This window comes from Herpailurus yagouaroundi, unplaced genomic scaffold (genome assembly GCF_014898765.1).
Source record: "Herpailurus yagouaroundi ecotype Mexico unplaced genomic scaffold, PumYag 222, whole genome shotgun sequence".
In the NCBI taxonomy this organism is placed as follows: domain Eukaryota; kingdom Metazoa; phylum Chordata; class Mammalia; order Carnivora; family Felidae; genus Herpailurus; species Herpailurus yagouaroundi.
This window is the reverse complement of record NW_024412453.1, coordinates 4,880,961-4,908,629: the sequence shown is the minus strand read 5'-3', so window position 1 is coordinate 4,908,629 and position 27,669 is coordinate 4,880,961. Positions and strand designations below refer to the sequence as shown.

Genomic DNA, 27,669 nt, shown 5'->3' with positions numbered 1-27,669 from the left:
CTCTCTCCCTCTCTCTCTCTGCCTCTCCTCTTCTCTCTCAAAATAAATAAAAATACACATTAAAAAATTAAAAACAAAAATCTCTGCCCAGGAACTTTATCTCTTCTGTGACTTATATTTATTGAGTGTCAGATTTACACTAGGTATACCTACATGATGTGCTGGAGTTGGGCTCACTTTTGACGGGGCAAGACCGGCTCAGTGAATGGTCAGAGACGCGATCTTGCAGACAAAGGGGAACTTGCGGCTGCATGTGTTATCATTCCATGACCTCAGAGCTGCAGTGAGAAGAAGCATAGAATCCGGGTGAGGGTCCACCTACCACAGTAAAAGTAACCTCACCGCCCCACTGGAGTAAAAGCCCTCTCCTGTGGCCTCATGTCTGCACTGGCACCCCTTTCTGGCTGATGCTTGATGAGGCTGCTGTCCGGCCCTTCTCTCTCCTAAGGCTGGTCCTGACTTGCTGCTGTGGAGGGGCAGGACACCCTTTACCCAGGGGCTTGGCCCAGCTCTGACTCCCAGGCTCCAGACTGGCTCCCAGGATAGCAAGTCCCTGTTCCCTACCTCCCTATTCGAATCAGGAAAAGAAAAAGGGGCACAGAAGGAGCAGGAGTTGGGTGCTTGAATCTGGACTTTGGTAGATCCAGGTTTGAAACCCATTTCACTACTTGCTGTGTGACCAAGAACAAATTGTTTAACATCTCTGAGCTGCCATTTCTTCATCTGCAAAATGAGAATATGAATCATTTTCACTTCTCCAGATCGGGTTGAGGAGTGATGATGTTGCTCATGCTGATGGCGGTGATTGCTAATACCACATGCAAATCGTTGTGGCCACTTTATATACATTAGCTTCTTTCCTCTTCACAGCAACCTTGTGCGTTAAGTATCATTAGCCCATTTTGCAGATGCAGACTCTGAGCCAGGAGGTTAAGGCATTCACTTTGGACCACGCGATTAATAAGGGGTGGAGCTGGGGTTCTGAGAACAGCTGGATCAGCTGTGCCTCCTATAATCCTCACGTCTGCCCTGTGGGTAGAACGGTCACTAAATCCATTTTACAGAAGAGGAAGCGGAATCTCAGAGTGAATAAGTGATTCCCTGCAAGGTTACAGAGCTAGAAAGCAGCAAGGCAAGGGCTTGGACCCAGGTGTATATCCTTTTCACTACTTCCACCTCGGTGCTTCTCCAGGCATACCTCTGCTCTGATAGTGAGGAGCATGAGCCTGGGGTCGGGGCTGGCACTCCAGCGCACTGGGGAGCTGACACAGAAGCACCATCTTTTGACTACGGTCTGTGCGACCCCGCCCCTCCAACCTGCCCCATGCTTCTGCCTCTAATGTCTTTTTAATCCAAGCAGGGTCTGCAGGTCAACAATGCCCCGCTACCTACTGTTTAAACTGTATCCACGGCGGAGAAGGGCCCGGCCCCCAACCCCGCCCACTCCGCCCCCACCAGCCCCCTAACGCCCAGGAAAAGGAGGGGGCAGGCAGTCTCTCTGCCATCCCCGGCTCCTCCCCAGCACCCCTGCAAAAGCCCTGATCTCGCGGGCACTCACCGCTGGTGGGCCGGTACCATATCTGCACGCAGTCCTCTTCTGGGTCCTTGTGGACGCCGTCGTCCGGCTGGCTTCCGTCCCAGTAGCTGTAGTCATAGGAGGAGCCGTCGGTCCATTCAAACTGCCCTTCCTGGGCAGTCCCATCCAGAGTGGAGGAAGCCAGTCCGTGAGAGAAAGATCCGGCATCAGAGTCAGCCCCAGCTCAGGGCTGACATTCTAACGCCTCCATATGGAACAGTGCAGAAGTCCTCACTTTGGGGGCGCCTAGGGGCTCGGTCCGTTAAGCCTTGGACTCCTGATTTGGGCTCACAGCTTGTGGGATCGAGCCCTGCCTTCTCGGGATTCTCTCTCTCCCTCTCTCTCTCTCTGCCCCGCCCCAACTCGTGGGCGCACGCATGAGCCTGCATGCTCATGAGCTCTCTCTCTCTCTCAAAAAGAATCTTAACAAACAAACTTTTTAAAAAGTCCTGGGGCGCCTGGGGGGCTCACTCAACTGAGCTTCCCACTTTGACTCAGGTTATGATCTCAAGGTTCCTGAGTTTGAGCCCTGAGTTGGGCTGTGTGCTGACAGTATGGAGCCTGTTTGGGATTCTCTCTGTCTCTCTCTCTCTCTCTCTCTCTCTCTCTCAAAATAAATATATAAGGGTGCCTGGGTAGCTCGGTCAGTTAAGCCTCCGACTTCGGCTCAGGTCATGATCTCCTGGTTGATGGGTTTGAGCCCCACGTGGGGCTCTGTGCTGATAGCTCAGAGCCTGGAGCCTGCTTCGGAGTCTGTGTCTCACATTCTCTCTCTCTCTCTCAACAATAAATATTAAAATATTTTTAAAAAGTCCTCAGTTTGATGCGAGATACTGCTATTATACCATCACTACTAGCTGCTGTTTATTGAAGGTTCATTAGTTGCCATCAGGGGCTCTACTTATTTTCTCCCCACCGTCGTCCAAGCAGGCATCGTCATGTCTATTGCACAGATGAGAAAACTCAGACTCAGATTGGCCTAGCCAAATTCACATAGCTAATAAAGCATTGGTGCTGGCATTCAAACCCAGGTCTGTGAGACTCCGTGCCCAAGATTTTAACTACTACACTTTTTTTTTTTTTAATTTTTTTTTCAACGTTTATTTATTTTTGGGACAGAGAGAGACAGAGCATGAACGGGGGAGGGGCAGAGAGAGAGGGAGACACAGAATCGGAAACAGGCTCCAGGCTCTGAGCCATCAGCCCAGAGCCTGACGCGGGGCTCGAACTCACGGACCGCGAGATCGTGACCTGGCTGAAGTCGGACGCTTAACCGACTGCGCCACCCAGGCGCCCCTCACTTTTTTTTTTTTTTTAATTCAATTTACCAGCAGACCGGAGTCACCCTTCATTTCTTTCCTTTTGTCCCTGTACTGTGTATTTTTCTTGCCTGATGTGAGACTTCTCTGTCCAATTACAAGAAAACTCCTGTTGGGAATTTGATTGGTGTTAAAATAAATGTGCAAATTAACTGTGGAAAGAACTATATCCTTGCCATGTTCTGGAACACGAGCCATTTCTGCATTTATTCAAGTCCTTAGAAAAGTCTCCCCCGAAAGACTGATGATTACGGAGGTGGCATCAGATAATGGAAACAGCATGCTGCTTCTGAGAGAGAGGCTAGAGCTAGATGCTACCCACCTCCTCAGCGCCATCTGGACAGGTTACCTAACCTCCCCAGCCTCAGTTTCCACACCTTTACAATGGAGCTAGTCTCTCCCTCAGAAAGCTGTTGTGAGCAGTGATGAAGTAAAGGGCACAAAGGTCTTAGCTAGTGCCCTGCAAGGAAGATTTTAAAAAACAAGATCTTTTACTGTATTGTTTGTTATCACTACACTTAATTATTGTAATACAAGTTCCTTAAACCCTAAGTGTATTCACAATCCTTTTTTTCTCTAAGTTTATTTATTTAAGTAATTTCTATACCCAACGTGGGACTCACACTCATGACCTTGAGATCAAGAGTCACATGCTCTTCTGACTGAGCCAGCCAGGCGCCCCTATAATCCCATTTAAAAAATTTATTTATGGGGCACCTAGGTGGCTCAGTCAGTTAAGCGGCTGACTTCGGCTCAGGTTATGATCTCGCGGTCTGTGAGTTCGAGCCCTCCATCGGGCTCTGTGCTGACAGCTCGGAGCCTGGAGCCTGTTTCAGATTCTGTGTCTCCCCCTCTCTCTGACCCTCCCCTGTTCATGCTCTGTCTCTCTCTGTCTCAAAAATAAATAAACGTTAAAAAAAATTAAAAAAAATATTTATTTATTTATTTATTTATTTATTTTTGAGAGAGAGAGTGAGTGGGGGAGGGGCAGAGAGAGAGAGGGAGAGAGAGGAGCCCAAGCAGGCTCTGCACTGACAGCAGCAAGCCTGATGTGGGGCTCGAACTCATGAACCGTGAGATCATGACCTGAGCCCAAGTGGGATGTTTAATTGACTGAACCACCCAGGTGCTCCTATAATCCCATTTGAAAGTTACCATTACGAATAGAAATTTTGCGGTTCTTTTTTTTTTTTAATGTCTATTTATTTTTGAGAGAGAGAGCATGAGCGGGGGAAGTCCAGAGAGAGAGAGGGGGACAGAGGATCCAAGGAGCCTCTGTGCTGATGGCAGTGAGCCCGATGAGGGGCTCGAACTCATGAACCATGAGATCACAGCCTGAGCCGAAGTAGGACGCTTAAATGACTGGGCCACCCAGGTGCCCATTGTGGGTTTTTTTTTTTTTTTTTCAATTACAACTTCTATGTAGGTTCTTGCAAGATGAATTCTATTGATTTAAAAATATATATATCCGGGGTGCCTGGGTGGCTTGGTCGGTTAGGCGTCCGACTTCGGCTCAGGTCATGATCTCACGGTCCGTGAGTTTGAGCCCCGCGTCGGGCTCTGGCTGACAGCTCAGAGCCTGGAGCCTGTTTCCGATTCTGTGTCTCCCTCTCTTTCTGCCCCTCCCCTGTTCATGCTCTGTCTCCCTCTGTCTCAAAAATAAATAAACGTTAAAAAAAAAATTAAAAAAAAATAGATATCCATTTCTGTTGAGTCTGGCTACTACTGTTGCTTCTGCTATTTGACAGTGACTTCTACCAGCCCTAGTGAGCTCTTAGAGTGTCCCAAGTGCCAGGCTAAGCTCATTGACTTTTCATAACAAGGCACTGTTATCATTACCCCCATTTTATAGCTGAGGAAACCGAAGCTCAGAGAGGTCAACAAAAAACAATTGCCCAAAGTCGCCTACCAGCCAGTAAGAGGCAGGATGGGGGCTGGAACCGGAGCCCTATTCCCCGCAGTACTCTGGGGACAGGCCTGGTAGCATACATGCAAAACAGAGACAGAATTCAGCTCCCCCAGGGAAAGTCTGGAGACAGAATTCCCAGGGGGACTCTGCTGCGATGTCTCCAGGTATGAGATCTGGCCTTGCTCTTCACCATTATTCCATCGACCCCTGCCCCATTTTGCATCCCAGACCCACTTGTCGTTCAGGTCCTCGAATAGGTCAAGATCTCTCACGCCTCAGGACCTTTGCCCATGCTATTCCCTCTACCTGGAATGCTCTTCCTGTGGCTGACTCCTATTTATCCATTAGATACTAGCTTAAATGTCTTTAACTTAGAGAGGCTGTGGCAACCACGGAAGTGCACTGCTTGGCACTCCCTCAGGAGGACCAGCTACAGGGAGCAAGGCTGACCCACGGCCTCAGCTCCCCTGCCCCTTCGGATTCACGGCTGCGTTCACAGCCAGACCAGGTTTCCTCCAGGCTGTGCCCAGTCAGTCAGTGACTCAGCAGGTACTCAGGGGTGCTGGTGCCGGCCCATTCCTGCCCCAGGCGGGGTTCCTCTAGTGGCCATCCTTTGCCTGAGGACTCCCCACTGGCCTAGCCAAGTCTTTCTCAGAACTGTGCTATCATCACACTTATGTCCCCTCCTCTTTTTTCCTTCACAGGTCTTTCCCCCTCAGAAATATTTTACACATCTAGTCACATTTTTGTGTCCACTGTTTTGGGAACTCACACCCAAACAGAGGCCTTCCCTGATCCTGCTATGTCCCCGTCATATACTCTTTCACAACACTACCTTCTACCTGGGGCATCCCGGTATCTGGTTTCCCTCCACGTGCTGGGCACGCCGCAGTGACCTGCCGTATGGGCCCCAGGTGAGAGGTCGGCTAAGTCAAACTGGCATCCTGGCTGCAGCTGCCAAGAGGGCCCGATGGCCCCTGCTTCCTTACCTGTCTGTGATCGTGAAGCCCCGTCCAGATGTCAGCTGGGATCCCAGGCACACAGCTGTTCACAAGGTCATACACAAAGACATTCTCTTCCCAGCTGCAAACGTAAGAAACGCAGTAGTGTTACTCGTCTCTGTTCATAGGACAGAGTCAAAAACTGAAAGCAATCCTTGTTTTTTCCTTCGTTTTTCCTTTTTTAACATTTATTTATTTTTGAGAGAGAGAGAGAGAGAGAGCTCACTCTAGTGGGGGAGGGGCAGAGAGAGGGGAGGGGAGACAGAGACTCTGAATCAGGCTCCACGCTGTGAGTGCAGAGCCCCATGCGGGGCTCAAACCCATGAACCATGAGATCATGACTTGGGCTGAAGTCAAGAGTCGGCCACTTAACCGACTGAGCCACCCAGGTGCCCCTCCTTCTTTTTCTTTTTTTCTTTTTCTTTTTTCTTTTATTTATTAAAAAAAAATTTTTTTTAACATTTATTTTTGAGAGATAGAGAGAGACAGAGCACAAGCGAGTGAGGGGCAGAGAGAGAGGGAGGCACAGGATTTGAAGCAGGTTCCAGGCTCTGAGCTGTCAGCACAGAGCCGGACATAGGGCTCAAACCGACAAACTGTGAGATCATGGCCTGGGCCAAAGTCGGGTGCTTAACCGACTGAGCCACCCAGGTGCCCCTCTTTTTCTTTTTTTAATTACACCACCCATATGTGACTGTCTTTTCATGGCCACCTCCGGATCAGATCCATGCCAGTTCAAAGCAGATCTCAGCCCCACTATTCATCCTAAAAATTTACATCTGTCTCAAACACCCCAGCAAATGAGGTGGATTATATTGACAATATCATGAAGAGACAGAGAAAGGGGTTTCTCATGTGCTCTGCACATCAAATAACTTGATGGAAATCTCCACTAGACACTTTCGTTTTCTCTCAGAAGCTCTCCTATGCTGCCAGTCCTTACATATCATACCAGGTTTTTGTTCACATACCGCCTCCAAAATCTTTTGCCTCCCTGGAAAATTCGGCTCCGGGCTTGAGCTCGCATAGCCCACTCAGCAACACCAAAGCCCTTTGGTTAACAGGCCACCCCCGCTTAGAAAGTGTCAGCCTTTTCAGGCTGCAGTAACAAAATATCATAGACTGGATGGCTTTCAAACAACAGAAATCTATTTTTCACAGTTCTAGAGGCTAGAAGTCCAAGTTCAGGAGGCCAGCATGGTCAGGTGAGGGCCTTCTGGGTCACAGACTTCTCACTGTGTCCTCACACAGAGGAAGGGGCAAGACAGCAATGTGGAGCGTCTGGTATAAGGGCACTAATTCCGGGGCGCCTGGGTGCCTCAGTCGGTTAAGCATCTGGCTCCTGATTTCGGCTCAGGTCATGATCCCAGAGTCATGGGATTGAGCCCCGTGTCAGGCTCCATGCTGAGCCTGCTTGGGACTCTCTCTCTCTCTCTGTCTCTCTCTTTCTCTCACCCTCAAAATAAGTAAATAAACATTAAAAGAAAAAGGGTGCTAATCTCATTCATGAGGGCTTCACCTCATGACCTAATCACCTCCAAATATCCAACCTCCAAATATGGTCACGTTGGGCATTAGGATTTCAACCTATGAATTTGGGGGGTGGGGCACAAATATTCAAACCATAGCAGAAGGCATTGGTGTCTTCTTGGGGGACCCTCACCTCCCATTTCAAAGAACTCAGAAAATACTTCACCTAACAAAAGACATCGGTGGAGGACACTGAAAGCAGTCTGCTGCCCAGAGCAACAAAGAAATGGAGATGGATGGATGGATAGAGAGAAACATAGAGATTTTCCTTGGATCATTAAAATGTTTCCTGAGCGCTGACTTCATGACAGGTACCGTGTTGCATGTTTTGCATATGTGAAGTCACCGCATTGCCTTTTTTTTTTTTTTTTTTTTTTTGCATTGTCATATCAATGGGACACTGGGATGGACACCCCTGGTTGCTTACTCCACAGCCATCTCTGGTCTCTTTGCCTGTTGCCTACATAAGAAGTTAGGAGAGGAAGGGCACCTGGGTGGCTTGGTCAGTTGAGCATCTGACTCTTGATTTCGGCTCAGGTCATGATCCTTGGGGATTGAGCCCCAAGTCAGGCTCTGCGCTGAGCAGGGAGCCTGCTAGAGATATTCTCTCTCTCTCTCTCTCTCTCTCTCTCTCAAATAAAAAACACCACCCAAAAATAAGTTAGGAAAGCTAGGTTTTACTTTCTAGCCTCCTCTTCAGCCACCACTGGCCATCAACCCCAGGTGGGCCAACTGGATGTAAGCGGACTTCCGTAAGGGGCATCTGGGAAATACTGCCCCCCCTGATAAATGGAGACAGGTGTGCGGAAAAGGCTGCAGGGTCCATTGAGGCCTTTCCTTCTTGGGTTATAGTTGAGGGTGGACCTGATGTTTGAAGCTGCTGCACTGAAGAGCCTGGGGAAGGGAACAGCTCACCCAGCGCCCTGCTACCAGGGAGCCTGGAGAACGCCATTGGCAGAGGCCAAAAGGGCAGGTAAGGGAGGTGAGGGCAACGGACACACAATAGACTCGGCTCAAGGAGCTCACAGACCCAGAGGGGCAGATCCCACCAGACCAGGGGTCCCATTTTCGGCTTCCACGTGGCATTAAGGTAGACTTCAATATGTTCAAGAAATCTTTATCAAGTCATAGTTAGCAGCCTCAGACCGAATAACTAGCAAATAACTCACTTTAAAACGGGACTCTGGTGAGGTGCCCTTTATGCTGCAACAAAGCGTATCTGCTGTCATCGGCTTCACCGGATGGCCACTCTCCATGGGCTGCCACCTTGTCTAAAATGCCCCCTATAGGGGCGCCTGGGTGGCGCAGTCGGTTAAGCGTCCGACTTCAGCCAGGTCACGATCTCGCGGTCCGTGAGTTCGAGCCCCGCGTCGGGCTCTGGGCTGACGGCTCAGAGCCTGGAGCCTGTTTCGGATTCTGTGTCTCCCTCTCTCTCTGCCCCTCCCCCGTTCATGCTCTGTCTCTCTCTGTCCCAAAAATAAATAAATGTTGAAAAAAAAATTTAAAATGCCCCCTATTAAATTCCCTTTGTCCTGAGGCCCTGGTAGCCAATCAGAGCACCCACGTTTATTCTGCTTCGTTCTGTGTTTGCGGAAGACATTGCCAATCCGTTCCAGAAGCACTCAGAATCTTTCTCAACACCGTGCTGCAGGCAATCCCATTCAGGGAGCTGCAGATACAGTTGGGAACTCAATCTTTGGGTCTCCCCCAAATTCATTTGTTGAAACCCCATATTCATATGTTGGGAATATATGAACCCAAATTCCTATGTTAATACCAGTGTGATGGTATTAGAGGGTGGGGACTCTGGGAGGTGATTAGGTCATGGGGGTGGAGCTCTCATGAATGGGATGAGTGCCCTGAAAAGATGCCAGAGAGCTCTCACCCCTTCCCCGGTGAGGATGCAGCTCGAAGATGGCCATCGTGGACCAGGGAGCAGGCTCTCCCACTATGAACCTGACCAAGCTGGCACCCTAGCTTGGACTTCTCGCCACCAAACTGGGAGAAATACATTTCTGTTGTTTGTAAGCCACCCCGTCTGTCGTGTTTTTGTAACAGCAGCCTGAACGGACTAAGCACCGAGATACCGTTGGAGGAAACGGAAGGGAAAAAGGGTGAGTGGGGCAGGGCTTGCCGGCCCTCAGAAAGACGATCTGACATGGGAACCCTAAGTAAGAACTGGCCCCTTTGAGATGCCTAGAATTATAACGAATGAAACTATTAATGGCTCCCTATCTTGAGCACTCAGTGACGAGCTAACTTTGAAAGAACTTCCGATGCTTGGTCTCCTTGGTCAGACGGTGTAGGGAGGAAGTGGCAGAGCTGGGACTAGTCCAGGACTGTCTGAGTCTAGTGTCCTTGCTTCTTCCTTTGGAACATCTGCTGTTTCCATTCTTTAGGCTTCCTCATCCTTGAATATCCTGATCCAAGATGGTCCTTCCAGGAAACCTTCCCTGAATACCCCCTATCCACTCCGGACCACCTGGAGCACACATTTCTGACTTCCCAGAGGCAGGCTGGTTGGTTTATTTCTCTATTTCTTAAGGTCTGGTGTCCTCAAATGAGCCACAAGGACCACATAAACAACACCAAACCTTACTTCTACTTGACATCAGCAGGGCTCTCGTCAACATTGATGTTCCAAGAGTATGTGTTCCGCCGTGTGAGGGAATCCACTTTCTGGGGACAGGGTGTTCTTCACCCTAGTGGGTCCTTGGGCTTGGTCCTGCCCCGCTGCGTAAGCACTGGCATCCCCACACGCCTCTCTCACGCACAATTTGGGGTCTCCTACATTGACTGCTGAGCATACACGTTGAGCAGTCATCGGGTAGAGTGGCCGCCTAGCCATTTTAGCACTTTGTCATCTTTGTTCAACAGCACCTGCTTGGGAAACAATTTCCATATTTCATTGCATTTTCCCCATAACTGGTCAAAATAACTGGAACATAGAGAAGCCCAAGGTGCTACTGCAAGTAATAAGGAGCATAGAGCAGTTGAACTTAATTCAACTCAACTGCCTCTTGAAACAAAGGCGGAAATGATTAGGTAAGCAGAAAGTATGAGGATCTTAAATTTCAATCAGATGCTCCACAGACAGACATAAGCTGATTGTGTGTTTAATTATGAAAGAAAAAAATAAAAGCATGAAGAAAACACCAGAAATCTAGAATTGGATTGTGTCTCAAAGACAAGATGTAATTAGGGATTTTATAATAGCGTCTAGCTTTCTGTGAACTGAACTTCACATACAACAGGTTAAGGAGTTGTTCAGATCCAACTTTCCAAAATGTTTTCATAAAAGTATCATAGACCGGGATGCCCGGGGGGGCTCAGTCGGTTAAGTCTCTGACTCATGATCTCTGCTCAGGTCATGATCTCATGGTTCATGAGTTTGAGCCCCGCGTTGGGCTCTGCACTGACAGAGTTTGGGATTCCCTCTCTCCCTCTCTCTGCCCCTTACCCACTTGCTCTCTCTCTCTCTCTCTCTCTCAAAATAAGTAAATAAACTTAAAAAAAAAGTATTAATACCAAAATGGAAAACTACCTGTAAAAGAGAGGAAAGGGAGAGAATGTTAGTAGTACAAGAAGGAAAAAGAGGGGGCATTCGGAGTTGAGAAGACAGGAAGAAGGTAGGCTGAGGCAGCAAAGGACCAGAATTGGGTCAAGAATTGCCTGGAAACTCCCCACCTTTGCCCAGAATCTTTGCTGGCGCCTAGCTAAGGTTGAGGTTATAAGCACCACGAGTGGCTGAACTGTCCTGCCTGTGGGCTGGCTAAAGAGAAATTTTCACTTGGAATCATTTAAAAATGTACTCTTTATTCCGAGTATCTCATTTTCCTCTACAGCCTTGAAAGTTTTGACAACTTCTTTGATCCACCGGTGTGCGGGCCGGTCCTGTGCTGTGCCTGTATCACAGCGGATTTGCCCTGAAGACTGCCTTTCCCACGTTTTCTTGTCAGCTTCCCCGCAAGCAGCGGGAAGGGCCAGAAGAGGAAGGGGGCAGAGAGAAGTCGAGAGAAGCCCTGTATTTCTCTCCCTGCCTCGGGAGTCGCTGGCCGGGGCTGCCTCGCCTTGGTGGCTCCAGCTCTATGAGACTGGTTTGCCTTCCCATTAGGGGTGGAATTGGCTTCCTGCTGTTGTGAATCTCTAGACTGCCTCGTTACGATCTTAGATTCCATCACTCGTGCGTATTAAGTTCTGTTCTGCATGTCTGAAGTGGTTCCTGTTCTCCTAATAGACCATGACAGCCTCCCATCTTCTTCAGCATCACTGAGAATACAGTGGGAGCTCTATGTATCTGTTGGCTGAATACACGGAGGATTCATTTAAAAACTAAGACGGGGGCGCCTGGGTGGCTCAGTGTGTTGAGTGTCCGACTTCGGCTCAGGTCATGATCTCATGGTTCATGAGTTCGAGCCCCATGTCGGGCTTATAGTGCAGAGCCTGTTTCTCTGTCTCCCTCTCTCTACCCCTCCGCCACTCACGCTCTCTATCTCTTTCTGTCAAAAATAAACATTAAAAAAAAAAAACAACTAAGATACAGGACCCCTTCTCAGTTCTTAACAAAAGTCAGTGACTCTAAAGCATAAAGAACCAACTGTCTTTCTTTTTTTTTTTTAATTTTTTTTTTTTAAATTTTTTTTTTCAACGTTTATTTATTTTTGGGACAGAGAGAGACAGAGCATGAACGGGCGAGGGGCAGAGAGAGAGGGAGACACAGAATTGGAAACAGGCTCCAGGCTCTGAGCCATCAGCCCAGAGCCCGACGCGGGGCTCGAACTCACGGACCGTGAGATCGTGACCTGGCTGAAGTCGGACGCCCAACCGACTGCGCCACCCAGGCGCCCCAGAACCAACTGTCTTTCTGACTTCAAGTCTCTGAGGTCCTTGAAAAGAAGCCATACATCGGCAAGGCCGTCGGGTGTGAAAGCAAGTCAGTTAGACGTGATGAAGGGGCACCCGGGTGGCTCAGTTGGTTAAGCGTCTCACTCTTGCTTTTGGCTCAGGTCACGATCTCACGGTTCGTGAGATCGAGCCCAATGTCAGAGCATGCTTGAGATTCTCCCTTTCCCTCTCTGCCCCTCCCCAGCTCGTGCTTGTTCTTTCTCAAAATAAATAAATAAATATGGGGCGCCTGGGTGGCTTAGTCGGTTGAGCGTCCGACTTCAGCTCAGGTCACGATCTCGCGGTCCGTGACTTCGAGCCCCGCGTCAGGCCCAGAGCCTGGAGCCTGCTTCCGATTCTGTGTCTCCCTCTCTCTCTGCCCCTCCCCCGTTCACGCTGTCTCAAAAATAAATAAATGTTAAAAAAAATTTAAAAAATATATATATATAACAAATAAATAAAAGGTGATGAAAAATGGGCTCCAGGAAAGGTAGGCAATGAGTGCAATTACGGTGCCACGGAGTTAGCGTGACTTCAGTGAAGAGATGGAGGAGAAGGGGATGGGAATTCCCAGCAGAGGGAACAGAATGTGCAAAGGTCTGGAGGAGTAAAACGGTTGCACCAGACCGTAAAACTTTGAGACGGTCAATGTGGCTGGGGCTTAGGAGACACAGAGGAATGCTGAAGGTGGCCTTGGTGGGTGGTTATTCGACTGTTCAGGTTCCAATCCCAGCTCCACCGCGTTAAAGCTATGTAACTTTGAGCAAGTTACCTTCTTGGAGGATCGGGTTCCGTGTCTGTGCAAAGGAAGATACCTACCCAATATGGTTTGAGAGAGCTTCAAAATGATGCTGTACACAAACACTCAGCAAATAGACGTCACTTATTATTCCTCGTATTATATTCTTGGTATATACATTATGCACATTGTATCGCAGGGTCAAGCCCCGTGTTGTCATGCGGGGCACAGCACAAAATCAGCACATGTGAAGGTGGATCCTGTAGCAGCTCTTAGCTTCCCATGCTACACGCTTCGCCTTCAACTGTTTCAATGAGAAATTGGGCTGGATCGGTTTGTTTCTTTCTTCTTTTTTTAATGTTTATTTAATTTTGAGGAAGAGGGAGAGAGAGAGAGACAAAGCAGGAGTGGGGGAGGGGCAGAGAGAGAGGGAGACAGAATCTGAGGCAGGCCCCGGGCTCTGAGCCGTCAGCACTGAGCCCAACGCAGGGCTTGAACCCATGAACTACGAGATCATGACCTGAGCCCAAGTTGGACGCCTAACCGACCGAGCCCCCCAGGCCGGATCCGTTTCAATGAGAAATTGGGCTAGATCAAAGTTAGCTTGAATTACCAAAGAGAAACACACCAGTGAGAAATGCCAGTTTCTACTCTCTGTTCCAAAGGGGGTGCTTGGTTGGGCTATGGGGGACGGATGTCCACTCACCTGTGGATGGAGGCCAGTTTCGCAGACTTCCTGCCAATGGAGAACTCAGAACAGTAGAAGTCAGCCTCGGCCCAAGTCTTATTGAGAGGGAAAAATCGGTAGCAGTGGCCTTTGAACTCCATCCAGAATAGTGGGCACAGAGAAGCCGGGGGCAGCTCGGGCATGGCTGTGGGCAGAGAAAGAGACTGGCGGGAGGGCTGATAGAGTGGAAACATTGTTCCTACAGCTTATGACACCTTTTCAAGAGTGAAAGTAAAACATGTCCCATTGTGATTAGTAACATTCTATGCTTGAGGTCCAAAAAATACATGCGTACCTAAAATTTACCAAATGACAAAAGTAATATATGCTCATTATAGAACACTTGAAAAATGTTACTGCTTTGGTGTGTTTTTCTTCGTATCATGCTTGAACGCAGTGATTTGTAAAAATTCAATTATTATATTGTACTATACATACCTGTCAATATTCAGAGTTCCAAAAATTAGAATATGTTCCCCTCCTGTTATTATAAATTTTCATAAACATTGTTTTAAATAGCTCTTGAATACTCCACGGAGTGGTCCCCCTAGAGTTTATTTAATCATTCCCCTATTTGTGGATAATTAGACTGGTTCCCTTTTTTTAAAAACAAATACACATAATGCTGAGATGAACAGCCTCATACATCAAGCTTTTTTCAGCATTTCTGAAGATTTTCCAAGGAGAGATTTTTAAGGCTTTGATACAACTTGCTAAATTGCCTCCTGAAAGCAATTTATCCTCCCACAGTAATGTCTGAGAGTGCCCATCTCACAGTGCCCTCGCCAGTGCCGGGTGTTGTCACTTTAATGGCAATCTTTGCAAATTTTATAAGCAAAAAAAAGGTGTCTTGTTTCAATGTGCAACTCTGGGCTCTGTGGTGAGGGCAGACATTTCTCCACGTGTTTACTGACAAACTATAGCCAAGCCTATTTATATCTGTAGCCCATCGAACTACTGGGGTTCAGGAAGCATCCTTAATTCTGAAAAAGCACAGATGGAAATCCACTTTTGAGACAATAAAGTTCCTCCAAGCCTCAACCCCCTTGAAGGCCTCTTAGGAGATATCTTTTTTTTGGAAACCACAACTCAAGATGACTGGTTTCGAGGAAGAAGGGGCACTGAGAGCCTGCCTTGAGCTATGTTAGGTAGCTCACCCACGGTGGGGGGCAGGGCTAACATCTGTTGGACTGGGACTCTGGAGGTCCGGGTCCCAGCCTCCAGCTCTGTGCCTAACATGCCAGGTGACAATGGCACATTCAGCTGTCAAACTGGTTGATCTCTGGGGCCCCTTTTGTGGCCGCCCCCCAAGGGTGTGGGATATTTGCCTTTCAAGCCACTGTAACAGCTGGCTGAGCTCTTGAATAATAAAGTAGTGGACAACATTTATGAAGTATTTGTAATGCGTCACACACCTACAGGGAAACTGAGGCTTGGACAGGTTAAGTGACTTGCCCAAGGTCATCCTGCTCGCAAGTGGCAGGTAGGGATTTGAACCGAACCTCCTGACACCAGAGTCTTTGATCTGAAAGTCCACATGATGCCTCATCATGGGACATCAACGGGGCTGAGAATGGTTCACTGTCTTTCAGCACCTTACTTCATAGAAGTTCGCCAAATGCTTGGCGTCCATGGATTGCTCTGTAATAGTATGATTATTAATGATTAGCTCAGTGTTTCATAGCCGGGGTTGATGGGGTTTCGGGGATCCATTGTGTCCCCTGAAATGAAGTGCAAAATCAAGAGTGTGTACGTGGGCATGCGCATTTATCTGGGGGAAAGAGTCAGATGTCTTAATCCAGAGAGCTACGCTAAGCAGACAGGTTCCATGTCTCCCATCACTGACCAGAGCCACTGGGCTTTCTCATTTGACCAGAACTGCCCTTCCTCCCCCGGCCCCAGACAGCCACACGGTCAGTCCTGCTTTGTTCCACCTCTTGAAGCAGTGGATGTTGCTGAGCTCTTTGTAGGAACTTTGTGGCACTACCTTTGAAGATGCAGAGAGACTTTAATAATTAAATGAAAGGGGCTGGAAGGGGAAAGGAGGCGGCCAGGGTTCCTACTCCCCTCTCCCCAAGGTCCAAAGGCTTCTCCTGGGTCCTAAAGCCTGGTGGATATTTCCAAAGCAGGTCTCCCTGTGGAAAACAACCTCCCTCCTTCACCCTCCTGGTTCCTTTGATTTTGTCTACTGAACAAATGGTGGTTATGGATGCCTGGGGTGAAACATACCAGAAAATGGGGCTGTGACAGGTCACTGCTCAATTATTCCCTTTTCCACCTGGGCAGGCAAAGGCCTTTAATTGGAAGGATCTGGGAGGCAAAAAGCCACGTGTTTGCACATGGGATAAAGAACTCCACCCTGCCTGGTATCCCACACCCCCCTTCCCTCTGGGATTTCTAGAAACTGAGACTAGAAGGGTCTTAGAGGCCTTTTATCAGCCTGAACCCCAAAATAGCCTTCGCTAATCTGTGTCTCTCTCACGAAGGGATTTCTATAGGTTTACAGCTTGATGAGTCAGGTAATGATGGCAGGTAATGATGGTAACAAACAGGACCAACCCCACTGGCTGTCACCTGAACCAGGCATGGTGTTAGGCTCTTTGCGCATATCAGCTCAGTTAGTCTTCACACATCCTACAAGGTAGATACCACAATCACTCTTGTTTTACAGAGGAAGGAACCAAGGACAGAGAGGTTGAGTAACATGCCCAATATCACACAGCAGCTGAGTGGCGGAGGTGGTTTTTAAAGCCAGGCTGTATGGCTCCAGACCTAATTTAGAGATTCCTGTCGGATTTAAGCCCATTTCCTTTTGACTCAGTCTTGATGGTCTGGACATTCATTCATTTCCTTTTTCATTCAACAAATTCTATTTGAGCACCCACTTGGGCTCAGGCAGTTAGCTGGAGATACTGTGGCCAGCTACACAGAGGGGGCTTCTGATCGCTTGGGTTTTACAAGATTGACATAAAGAAAAATAAGAATGGGGGCGTCTGGGTGGCTCAGTTAAGCGTCCATCTTTGGCTCAGGTCATGGTCTCATGGTTCGTGGGCTCCCCGCGTCTGGCTCTGGGCTGACAGCTCAGAGCCTGGAGCCTGCTTCCGATTCTGTGTCTGCCTCTCTCTCTGCCCCTCCCCTGCTTGCACTCAGTCTCTGTCTCTCAAAAATAAGTAAAATGTTAAAAACTTTTTAAGAAAAATAAGCACAGAAATAAATTATTATGCCATTTGTGGATGTGGGTCATGCTGGCAAAAACTTGAGGGAGCACCCCGAAATTATTTTTGGAGGCTGGTTATTTGTTTACTCGCTTTGTCTCCCTAGTTGAACTGGTGGCCGCTCCAACTGTCTCCTCAAGGAGCTCATGGGTTGATTAGGACAGGAGCCCCCTTCCCAGATGGGGAAACTTCAGGGTGTTGCCACAGGAGCACCTAAAAGTGGCACCTAGGATTTGGAGATCTGGGAAGCTTCTGGGAGGGGATGATGTCTCAACTGAGACCTCAAAGATAAGAGTCAGGGAACATGTTTCCAGTGAGGACACAGCAGGTGCAAAGGTCTGGGGGTATGAGAGAATATGGAACATTTGGAGAACTGCAAATGGTTCAGCCAAGCTGGGAATCGGAGAGGGTGAGAAGGTAAGAGATGAGGCCAGAGGTGACAGAGGGAGGGTGGAGGGGAAGGAAGGGGAGGGGATGCACAAAAGGGCTCGTTGCTCTGGAAACCGGGAGCCTGCAGTGGTCTTTTCCTTCAATTAGCAGCACTAAAGGCCACCAAGGTCTCCCAGCTGGGGTGGGAGTCAAAGTCTTTGGGAGCTCTGAGCTTGTGAAGAAAAAAGAACACACCAGTGGAGTTCAGGCCTCATTTTTTCTCTCTCTCTCTCTTTTTAAAAGAAGAAATTGTCACCTTCCCACTCAATCTGGCTGCTCGCTCCCCTGGCACCAATCCAGCCGCCCACAGTGCACTACCACGCTGCCTCCCGCCCAGATCTGCCTTGGGAGCCAGCCAGGAGGGGCGGTGAGGGAGGCTCTGGGGGCCATGTCCCAACCCCCAGCCCCACCCCCACTCCTGGGCCCCGGATGTCCCAGGAGACCGGGAAGGTGGCCTCTGGGAGGGCTGCCTCACTTCCCGCTGCCTCCCTGGTTCACACAGCCCGCTGTCAGGCTGTCGTCCTCCACTAGTGAGTCCTGGATCCGCACTGGTGGTCCTGGGGCTTCTCATGCCCGAGTTTTGCTCTCCCTTCTCTGGGCCACTCTCGTGGCCACAAGATAGAGAGGAAAGAGCACTGGGAAATGTCTTACATTCTTAATAGCAGCAGCCATTCATTGGGTGGTGAGTGTATAACTGCTCAGATCAGGCTAGGAGGGGTATCGGTATCATGCCCGTTTTACAGCTGAGCAAACTGAGGCTCAGAGAGCTGAAGTCACTTGCCCCTACAGCTAGCAAATGGTGGTGGTATCAGGATGGACTCAGACATCCCTAAACACTAAGTGCCTCCAGGAAACCTCTTTTTTTTTTTCCTGGTCTTGCTTTTCTCATTTGTAAGACAAATATATCAAACACCAAATTTAACAGTTCATATGCTGAAGCCCTAACTCCTCAATGTCTTTGGACATGGGGCACTTGGGAGGTGATCAGGGTTAGATAAGTTCATGGGGGGGGGGGGGACCCTATGATAAGTGCCCTTATAGGAAGAGAAAGAGAGAACAGAGACCCCGACCCTCACCCCCCTCTCTCCACTGTGGGGGGAGACAGCAACTGGAAGAGAGTACTCGCCAGGAACCAAATTGTTCAAGATCTTGATTTTGAAGTTCCCAGGCTCCCAAACTGGGAGAAATAAATTCCTATTATTTCAGCCTCCCAGTGTATGGTGTTTTCACCATAGGTTATAGCAGCCTGAGCTAAGACCAAAAGTTAATTAAGCAAATAATTCAATGTTTCCTGGGTGCCTACTGGGCTTTGAGGTCTGTGACCTCAAGTCGCTCAGTATGGAGAGAGGAACACACACATGGCAATGAGATGCACTTCAGAAATATGCAGAGGGCTCCGTGACCGTGGAGGAGCGGTGGGGAACGGGTCAGAGCGTCCATGCAGCACTCTGGGATCTGACTCTATGATCCAGGCTCTGAGATGTCTTCAAGGAAGTAGGGACATCCACTTGCTCAGACCTCCATGCTCCAGTGTGGACTCTGGAGTCCAACGGCCCCAGCTGGACACTCAGTGCTTTGTGCCTCTGTTTTCTCATCTAAAAATGGACATGACGATAATGCCTACTTCACAGGGAAGCCATGGCCTGGCTCATGGTTGGCATCCTAGTAAGCTTTAGATATTACTACTACAGAGACAGCTTGGGCCCCAAAACCTGCCTGGAGCTGGGAGTACAGTGCCAGCTTCCTGGAGGAAAGAGAAGCCCGATTCCCCCTTGCCCACCCCCGGGGGCCTGCGGAAGCAGCCAGTGAGCTTCAGACTTCAAACGCTTTGCTGGAATGTCCTTTGCTGTGAAGAGTACTTGGCCTCAGGAGCCAGGAAATGAAACTTGTTGGTAACGGTTGAAGAATCATAATGGCGAATATTTATGTAGCTTTTACTAGGTGCCAGGCTCCCTTCTAAGCACTTTACACTCATTAATCCACTTAAACAATGTGATCAAAGCCAGGTTCGGAGAAAAGGTTTTACGGAAAGGCTGTAGTCTGGCTAAAGCCTCCCAAGCCTTCCAGAAGTGTCTAAAGTGATCTCAAGCAAATCTAGAGGTGTGGCTCCGATGCACTGTGTGCATATATCTTCACGTGCATGGAAGGTTAGGAGCACTGGGATCAGTAATAATATGACCAATGCTCTTTTCTGCAAGGAAGAGTTGGGAGTATCCAGGGGAGGATAAACTAGGCCCATTCTCAATAAGGAGGGCTTTGACTGTGCCCTCAGCTTCATGGTCTGCAGGGGCCCCCTGACACCCTAAGATGAGCCCTCCCTAGTCACACATCAACATGCACACTCATACACACACACCTGCACGCACGTGTTCTCTTCTGACTCGAAGTCACTTTCCTCTAGAAGATCTGTCTGCCCAGGCCCCAACTAGACTTTCTGCTGGGCTGGGAACCTGGAGAGAAGGAGAACTATCACTTGGACGGATGATGACCATGGCAGGGTCACTGGCCTCTGTAGGCCTCGACTTCCACACCTGTAATATCGAAGGGTTGGGCTCCATGGATTCCCCAACCCTTCCTGCCAACTTCAGTTCTGAGCTTTCCAAGGTTGCTGGGGTTTGAAGTGATCTCAGTGCCGCTCTCAGCTGAGCGGGGGGTGAGCTGGGGGAGAGATGTCTGGAAGTTCCTTTCTCCAATGGAGGTTTTTGTCACAGCAGAAAACCGTCTCTGGCCATTTCTATCATCTCATCAACAACTGCAGTAACAGAAGTACTAGCGGTAAGAACTCAGTTTTTAAGCACTTACCGTGTGTTAAGCACTTCACGTCATGACCTCACTGAAGATCCCCCAAATGTTTGGTAGGCACTGCTAATTCTCCCCACTTTCTAGAGGAGGAAACTTGACGCTCAGAGATGCCAGGAACATAAGCAGTAAGAGTGAGAGAGAGAGAGAGAGACAGGAGACTCCCCAGTTGTTTCCACTTGCAAACTCAGCCTCAGGCCCTTTCCACACACTGGATACAAAGGAAAGACTGCAATATACAAGGCAGACTTCAAGGATATTTTGCCCATCTTCTCTCCTGCTTGCCCATTGCATGGATGCGGAAACTGAGCCATAAGAGCAAGGATGAAAGACATCATTATGGACTGAATGTTTGTGTCCCCCTGTTCCTCCCCCATTCATATGTTGGAGCCTTAACCCCCAATATAATGGTTAAGTGGGGTCTTTGGGGGGGCAATGAGGGTTCAATGAAGTCAGGAGGGTGGGACCCCCATGATGGGACTAGTGTCCTTATAAGAAAAGGAAGAGAGGGGTGCGTGGGAGGCTCAGTCGGTTGAGCATCCGACTTCAGCTCAGGTCATGACCTTCCTGCTTGTGAGTTCGAACCCCGCATCGGGTTCTGTGCTGACAGCTTGGAGCCTTGAGCCTGCTTCTGATTCTGTCTCCCTCTCTCTCTGCCCCTCCCCCGCTTGCACTCTGTCTCTGTCTCAAAAATAAACATTAAACAAATTAATACAAATAAATAAAAATAAAAAGAAGAGGAAGAGGGACCAGAGTGTGCACATGCTCTTTCTCTCTTTGCCATGGGAAGACATAACAAGAGGGTGGTCACCTGCAAACCGGGAAGAGGGCCCTCACCAGGGAACTGAATCAGGCAGCACCTTGACCTCCCAGCCTTGGAACTTCGAGAAACAGATTCCTGTTGTCGAAGCCACCCAGTCCATCCTACTTTGTGATGGCAGCCAGAGCTGACTGAGACAGATGCTCAGAGATTTTATGACAGAACTGGAGCCCGACACTTGCCCGAGTGAACTCATCTCCCACCATCAGGGTGGCCAGATTAAGAAGGAGGCCCAGGTAAATCTGAATTTCAGATAAACAACTAATTTTAAGCCTACGTCCCACGTAATTTTTTTATTTTTTTTTTAATTTTTTTTCAACGTTTATTTATTTTTGGGACAGAGAGAGACAGAGCATGAACGGGGGAGGGGCAGAGAGAGAGAGGGAGACACAGCATCGGAAACAGGCTCCAGGCTCCGAGCCATCAGCCCAGAGCCCGACGCGGGGCTCGAACTCACGGACCGCGAGATCGTGACCTGGCTGAAGTCGGACGCTCAACCGACTGCGCCACCCAGGCGCCCCCCACGTAATTTTTTTAAAAAATGTTTTTATTTATTTTTGAGAGAGAGAGAGCACGATCAGGAGAGGGGTAGAGAGAGAATTGCACAGAGGATCCGAAGCGGGCTCTGCGCCGACAGCAGAGAGCCTGAAGCAGGGTTCGAACTCACAGACTGTGAGATCATGATTTGAGCCAAGATCAAGAGTCACTCAACCGATTGAGCCTTCCAGGCCCCTGTCCCACGTAATATTTGAGACATGTTTATGCTGAAAGATGACTATTTACCTGAAATACAAATTTACACGGGCACCAGGCATTTTCTCTGGTAACCCTATCACCCCACTGTTTAAGTTGGTCCCAACACTGTAACAGCCCAATAATGTGGTCTTATGGGAGTCTTACAAGTAGTTCATTATTAGTCATACTTTAATGGGGATCAAAACGGTATCTCTGCCATAAAGTTATTGTGAAGGTTAAATAAATCTATACACACAAAAAAGTGCTTAAAACAATGCCCGGCATATAGTAAGGGCTGTGTAAATCTTAATTGGTCATAGGTATTATTTAATTAATTAATTTATTTATTTATTTATTTATTGAGAGAGAAACAGAGTGCGAGTGGGGGAGGGGCAGAGAGGGAGACAGAGAATCCAAAGCAGGCTCCAAGCTGTCAGCATAGAGCCCGACACAGGGCTCGAACTCACAAAAAGCAAGATCATGACCTGAGCTGAAGTCGGACACTTAACTGACTGAGCCATCCAGGCACCCCATTAATAATAATAATTATTATTATTTTCATATATTTTAAACAACATTTGGAAATAACCTTCGCGGCAGAGGTGACAGGCAAGATCCTCAGCCCTGAGCAGGCTGCAGGATTCAGGAATCTTCCCACCCGGACGGGTCTCTCAGAACGAGCCCCCAGCCTCCACATTGCCAAGAGGAGAAACTGAGCTCATTTGAAGCCCTGAGACTTTCAAGCTGGAGACTGGAACGCCACACGCCAGAGGCTGGTAGGTCCCAATTCCCAGGGACACAGAAAACTCTCAGAAGTGGGCCACAGAGCAGTGACCTCCAGGGAGGTCACGAGAGGGACAACTGTGTCCCCTCAGCCTGCCCAACGGTGGTGGCGCAGCAGCAGGTCCGAAAGCTCCCTGGGGGCAGCTGCCACAGCCAGGGTGGGGGTGGGGAGCCCAGGTGCCAAATCCCTAACAGAAACAGCCTTTTCAGATCTTCCTACGGTGCCAGGCACCAAGCATGAAGTACTCCCCCACTTCATCCGACTTCCCTTGCAGAGTAGCCCCAGAGGGTGCCACTCTCACCCCCATTGTCCAAAGAAGCTGAGCTCAGAGAGGTTGAGAAACTTGGGCAAGGTCACACAGTTTTTAAGTTGCAAAACTGGGATTTAAAATCAGGACTTTTGGGGCGTGACCCTAGCACAATGCCCCTGGGGCCCGGGAGGGGAGATGGAAGGGCTGGGGGGGGGGGGGCCAGCTCAGCTCACGCCACACCGTGGGGTCAGGCAGGCCTGCAGCCCAGGCAGCCAGGCCTCACGGATACAACCTCAAGCATCTGTGAGGTGTCCTCCTCTCCGCCTGCTCCGGCCCTGGCCCCTATGCTCACCTGGGCTGATATTGATGTCCGTCTGTGGAAAAGCCTGTGCAGAAAGGAGGGTCAGTGAGGCCGCGGCCCACAACCCCCACCTTTGCATCCTGAGCCCCGAGGAAGCCACCTCCAGGCCTGAGTGGAGGAGAGAAGCCTTTCTGGGAGCTCTTCTGGGCGCAGGCGAGAATTGCTGGGAGCTCGGGACTCACTGGGTAGACCCCAGTCTCCTCCTCCTCCCCTCCCTTCTCTCCTCCCTCCTCCCGGCACTGGCACTGCTGGAGACAGCTCCGAGTGACAGCTTGAAGGCTGCCGGGGTCAGCCCCCTCCGGGGAACTAAGAGAAACCCGCAGCCCTGCTTCTGAGCCACTGCGTGGCCTTGGGCATGTGCTCACTTCTGTGAGACTCAGTTTTCTCCTCTGTAAGATGGGATAATAACAGAGTTTGTATCTGGGCCTGTCACAGGAAAGAAAGTATCTTGGATCCCGTGGAGGAAATACATACATACCAGAAGATAAAAATGCAAGTCCGAGCCCAGTGCGAAGGAAGTCGGAAGTCGGAAGTCCACAGCGGGCAGGAGGCTTGCTTCGGCTCAGCTGTCCCTCCACCCCGGCCCTGCAGGCATTAGAACTAGCTGCTTGCGGGGCCTGGGTGGCTGGGCAACCGACTTCCGCTCAGGTCACGATCTCATGCCTCGCGAGTTTGAGCCCTTCACCAGGCTCGGGCTCGTTACTGTCAGTGGAGAACCCACTTTGGATCCTCTGTCTCACTCTCTTTACCTCTCCCCTGCTTGCGTGCAGTCATTCTCTCAAAACTAAATAAACATTAAAAAAAAAAAAAAAAAAAAGAACTAGCTGCTTGCCTAGGAAGACATAAGTGAGTTAACCTCCTCCCCATCCCTCCACCTTTCAGGGTTTCTTAGGGGTTAAAAGAGGTGCCTGTAGAAGGTTCTTGACACAGAATAAGTGCTCAACAAAGAGAAGCAAAAGTTATCATTCATGCCTAGTTCTAGTGTGTGGTTTGCCCGGACTTCAGTATTTTTTTACAAAAGCAGAAATGAACTACTGGGACCTCATCAAAATAAAAAGCTTCTGCACAGCGAAGGAAACAATCAGCAAAACTAAAAGGCAACCGACAGAATGGGAGACGATACTTACAAATGAAATATCAGATAAAGGGTTAGTATCCAATATCTATAAAAAGCGTATCAAACTCAACACCAGAAAATAAATACTCCAGTGAAGAAATGGGCAAAAGACATGACTAGACACTTCTCCACAGAAGACATCCAGATGGCTAACAGACACATGAAAAAATGCTCAACATCGCTCATCATCAGGGAAATTACAAATCAAAACCACAATGAGATACCACCTCACACCTGTCAGAATGGCTAACATTAACAAGTCAGGCAACAACAGATGTTGGCGAGGATGCGGAGAAAGAGGATCTCTTTTGCAATGTTGGTGGGAATGCAAGCTGGTGCAGCCACTCTGGAAAACAGTATGGAGGTTCCTCAAAAAACTAAAAATAGAACTGCCCTACAACCCAGCAATGGCACTAGTCGGCATTTATCCAAGGGATACAGGTGTGATGTTTCGAAGGGACACATGCACCCCCGTGTTTATAGCAGCACTATCCACAATAGCCAAAGTATGGAAAGAGCCCAAAAGTCCCTTGATGGATGAATAGATAAAGAAGATGTGGTATATATATATATATATATATATATATATATATATATACACACACACACACCAGAGTATTACTCAGCAATCAAAAAGAATGAAATCTTGCCATTTGCAACAACATGGATGGAACTAGAGGTATTATGTTAAGCGAAATTAGTCAGAGAAAGACAAGTATCATATGACTTCACTCATATGTGGAATTTAAGATACAAAACAGATGAGCATAAGGGAAGGGAAGCAAAAATAATATAAAAACAAGGAGGGGCCAAAACATAAGAAAGTCTTACAGAGAACAAACTGAGGGCTCCTGGAGGGGTTGTGGGTAGAGGGATGGGCTAAATAGGCAAGGGGCATTTAGGAGGACACTTGGGATGGGCACTGGGTGTTATAGGTAGGGGATGAATTACTGGATTCCACTCCTGAAATCATTATTGAACTTTATACTAACTTGGATGCAAATTTAAAAAGTGGCTAACAATTATGTTTGTTCACTAAATAGGTCCAAGAATTTAATAAATATTTATTTCCTAAAAAAATACATGTTAAAAAAATTTTTGTAATGTTTATTTATTTTCGTGATAGAGACAGAGCGTGAGTGGGAAAGGAGCAGAAAGAGAGGGAGACACAGAATCTGAAGCAGCCTCCATCCAGGCTCTGAGCTCTCAGCACAGAGCCTAACGCGGGGCTTGAACTCACGAACTGTGAGATCATCACCTGAGCCTAAGTCAGGCGCTTAACCGACTGAGTCACCCAGGTGCCCCTAAAATAAATGTTTTCACATCCACTGGTGTTTTCACTGGGAATGTCATTGCATTTAGGAATTAATGCCTCTAAAAACTGGAGTCTTTCACTCCTCCACTTTGTGTATTGTCAGGCAAGTCACTTTGCCCTTCTGAGGCCTCAGCTTCCCCCTTAATAAAATAGGGGACACCAGCAGAACCTACCCCACAAAGATTGAATGAAATAATTTGTTCGTTAAAACTTAGCATGGATGCTGGCAAGTAGTAGATGTTCAATAAATGATAGCAAATGTTGCTAGGATTATCACTGAGCCAGTGCCAGCCCTTTCCTGGCAGGGGACCCTGCATACTCCCTACTCCCCACTCACTGCTTCCACTCCTGAGATGCTCCATCAGGTACTCTGACACTTTGTGTGGCTGGCACTCACAGGAGGGAGTCAAACCCGTCCCAGTCGCTGGTTTTCTCTCTGGAACACCCGCGGCTGTGCCTGTGAGGCATAACTTCTAACTTAGCTTGTGCCCACACAGCGTGCGTTCCCCTGCTGGCCCCGCCCCGGGGCGGGGGGCCCCCCACAGGGGGCCTGCCAAAGCCTGACTCAGGCTCCGAGCACAGCTTAGGCTCAGTTTCAGCCTACAGCATGCCTCATATCTACCAGTTGCCTCATAACCGGGTGCTGGTGCACATCCCAGCACATGCACGTGTATTTATTTAGGAATGACATACATTTATTATATAAGTGATGTGTGTGGATTACTTACTGTGCTAATATATCAGGTCTTACAGAATACTCTGCCCCCAAATTGAGAATTTTAAAAAAAGTTTTTTTATTTTTGAAAGAGAGACAGAGACAGAGAGATACAGAGATAGAGCATGAGCAGAGGAGAGGGAGAGAGAGCTGGAGAGTGAGAATCCAAAGCAGGTTCCAGGCTCCTAGCTGTCAGCACAGAGCTTGACGTGGGCCTCGAACTCAAGAGCAGTGAGATCATGACCTGAGCCGAAGTCAGACGGTTAACATACTGAGTCACCTAGGCGCTCCAACAATTTTTTTTTTTAAGATTGATAACAAAACATAAAGTTTGGATAATTTCTCCTTACTCTCCGTCATTGGGTGCACTGCACTTCGGGGCCCCTGCTGTCACGGGAAATCAAGCACGTTCAGAGTGTGAACCCACTAGGTGGGGAGGAGGGTGGTCAGACACAGGCCACTGGAAATTGTTTTGAAACATGAAAGATACTGGGGCTCCTGGGTGGCTCAGTCGGTTAAGCATCCGACTTCGGCTCAGGTCATGATCTCACAGTCCGTGAGTTCAAGCCCCACGTCATGCTCTGTGCTGACAGCTCAGAGCCTGGAGCCTGCTTCAGATTCTGGGTCTCCTCTCTCTCTCTGCCCCTCCCCTGCTCATGCTCTGTCTCTCTCTCTGTCAAAAATGAACATTAAAAAAATTTTTTTAAACATTGTATGTATTTAAGGTATGCAGTGTGATGACCTGATACACACATACACAGTGAAATGATACTACAGTCAAACTAATTATCATCTCCTCACATAGTTACCTTCTTTTTGGTGATGAGAGCATCTGAAATCTCCTCTCTTAGCAAATTTCGGTATTCGGTCCAGTGTTATTTACCTATATGCATCATGCTGTATGTTAGCTCTCTACACCTACTCATCCTACATTACTATAACTTCAACTTCTGTAAAGAGTCACAGGGCAAGTATTTCAGGCTTTGCAGGCCACGGGGACCCTGTCACAACTACTCACCTGTGCCAAAGACTAGGAACGGGCCTGGTCGGATGCCAATAAAACTTCATTTACAAAAATGAGCAGTGGGCTTGTCTGCCAAACAGTAGTTTGCCAACCTCTGCTTTAGACCTCAATATACTGACCAGAAGGTAGGTAATTTCCTTAACAAATACGATCTTTGCTGTGATTTGGAGGTTGTAATAGAGATCTCATCATAACATAGTATATATATTTTGTCTTCCTAAAGCTGTATTTATTGTGTGATGGCATTATGCCCCACCCCCGCCCCAGCCACTCATACACACATTCACACACACTGTGCTCATGGTGACCTGAGGACTCAGTGAAGATTGTCCCCTCCCCTCCCTTCCCCTCCCTTTCCTTCCTTCCTTCCTTCCTTCCCTCCCTCTTTCCTTCCTATCTACCTACCTACCTATCATCTAT

General features: G+C 48.5%; 1 protein-coding gene across 1 annotated transcript; it reads right to left on the bottom strand.

Moving 5' to 3' along the window:
* Nucleotides 1-95: 95 nt before the first annotated feature.
* On the bottom strand, nucleotides 96-23,268 carry CLEC19A (C-type lectin domain containing 19A). Its single transcript, XM_040458940.1, has 5 exons — nucleotides 23,070-23,268; nucleotides 13,665-13,830; nucleotides 5,794-5,887; nucleotides 1,559-1,688; nucleotides 96-278 (listed from the first exon to the last, which is right to left on the bottom strand). The coding sequence occupies exons 1-5, from the start codon at nucleotides 23,155-23,157 to the stop codon at nucleotides 199-201; spliced, it is 558 nt and encodes a 185-aa protein (XP_040314874.1). The 5' UTR covers nucleotides 23,158-23,268; the 3' UTR covers nucleotides 96-198.
* Nucleotides 23,269-27,669: the final 4,401 nt, after the last annotated feature.

Bases quoted from the DNA above. Each gene is read 5' to 3' on its own strand.
- CLEC19A (XM_040458940.1), bottom strand. From the start codon at position 23,157: ATGCAAAGGTGGGGGTTGTGGGCCGCGGCCTCACTGACCCTCCTTTCT. The intron at 13,831-23,069 runs GTGAGCATAGGG...CTCTGCCCACAG, and splicing joins GGACATCAATATCAGCCCAG to CCATGCCCGAGCTGCCCCCG. The intron at 279-1,558 runs GTGAGTGCCCGC...TTCTCACTGCAG, and splicing joins ATGGTACCGGCCCACCAGCG to CTCTGAGGTCATGGAATGAT.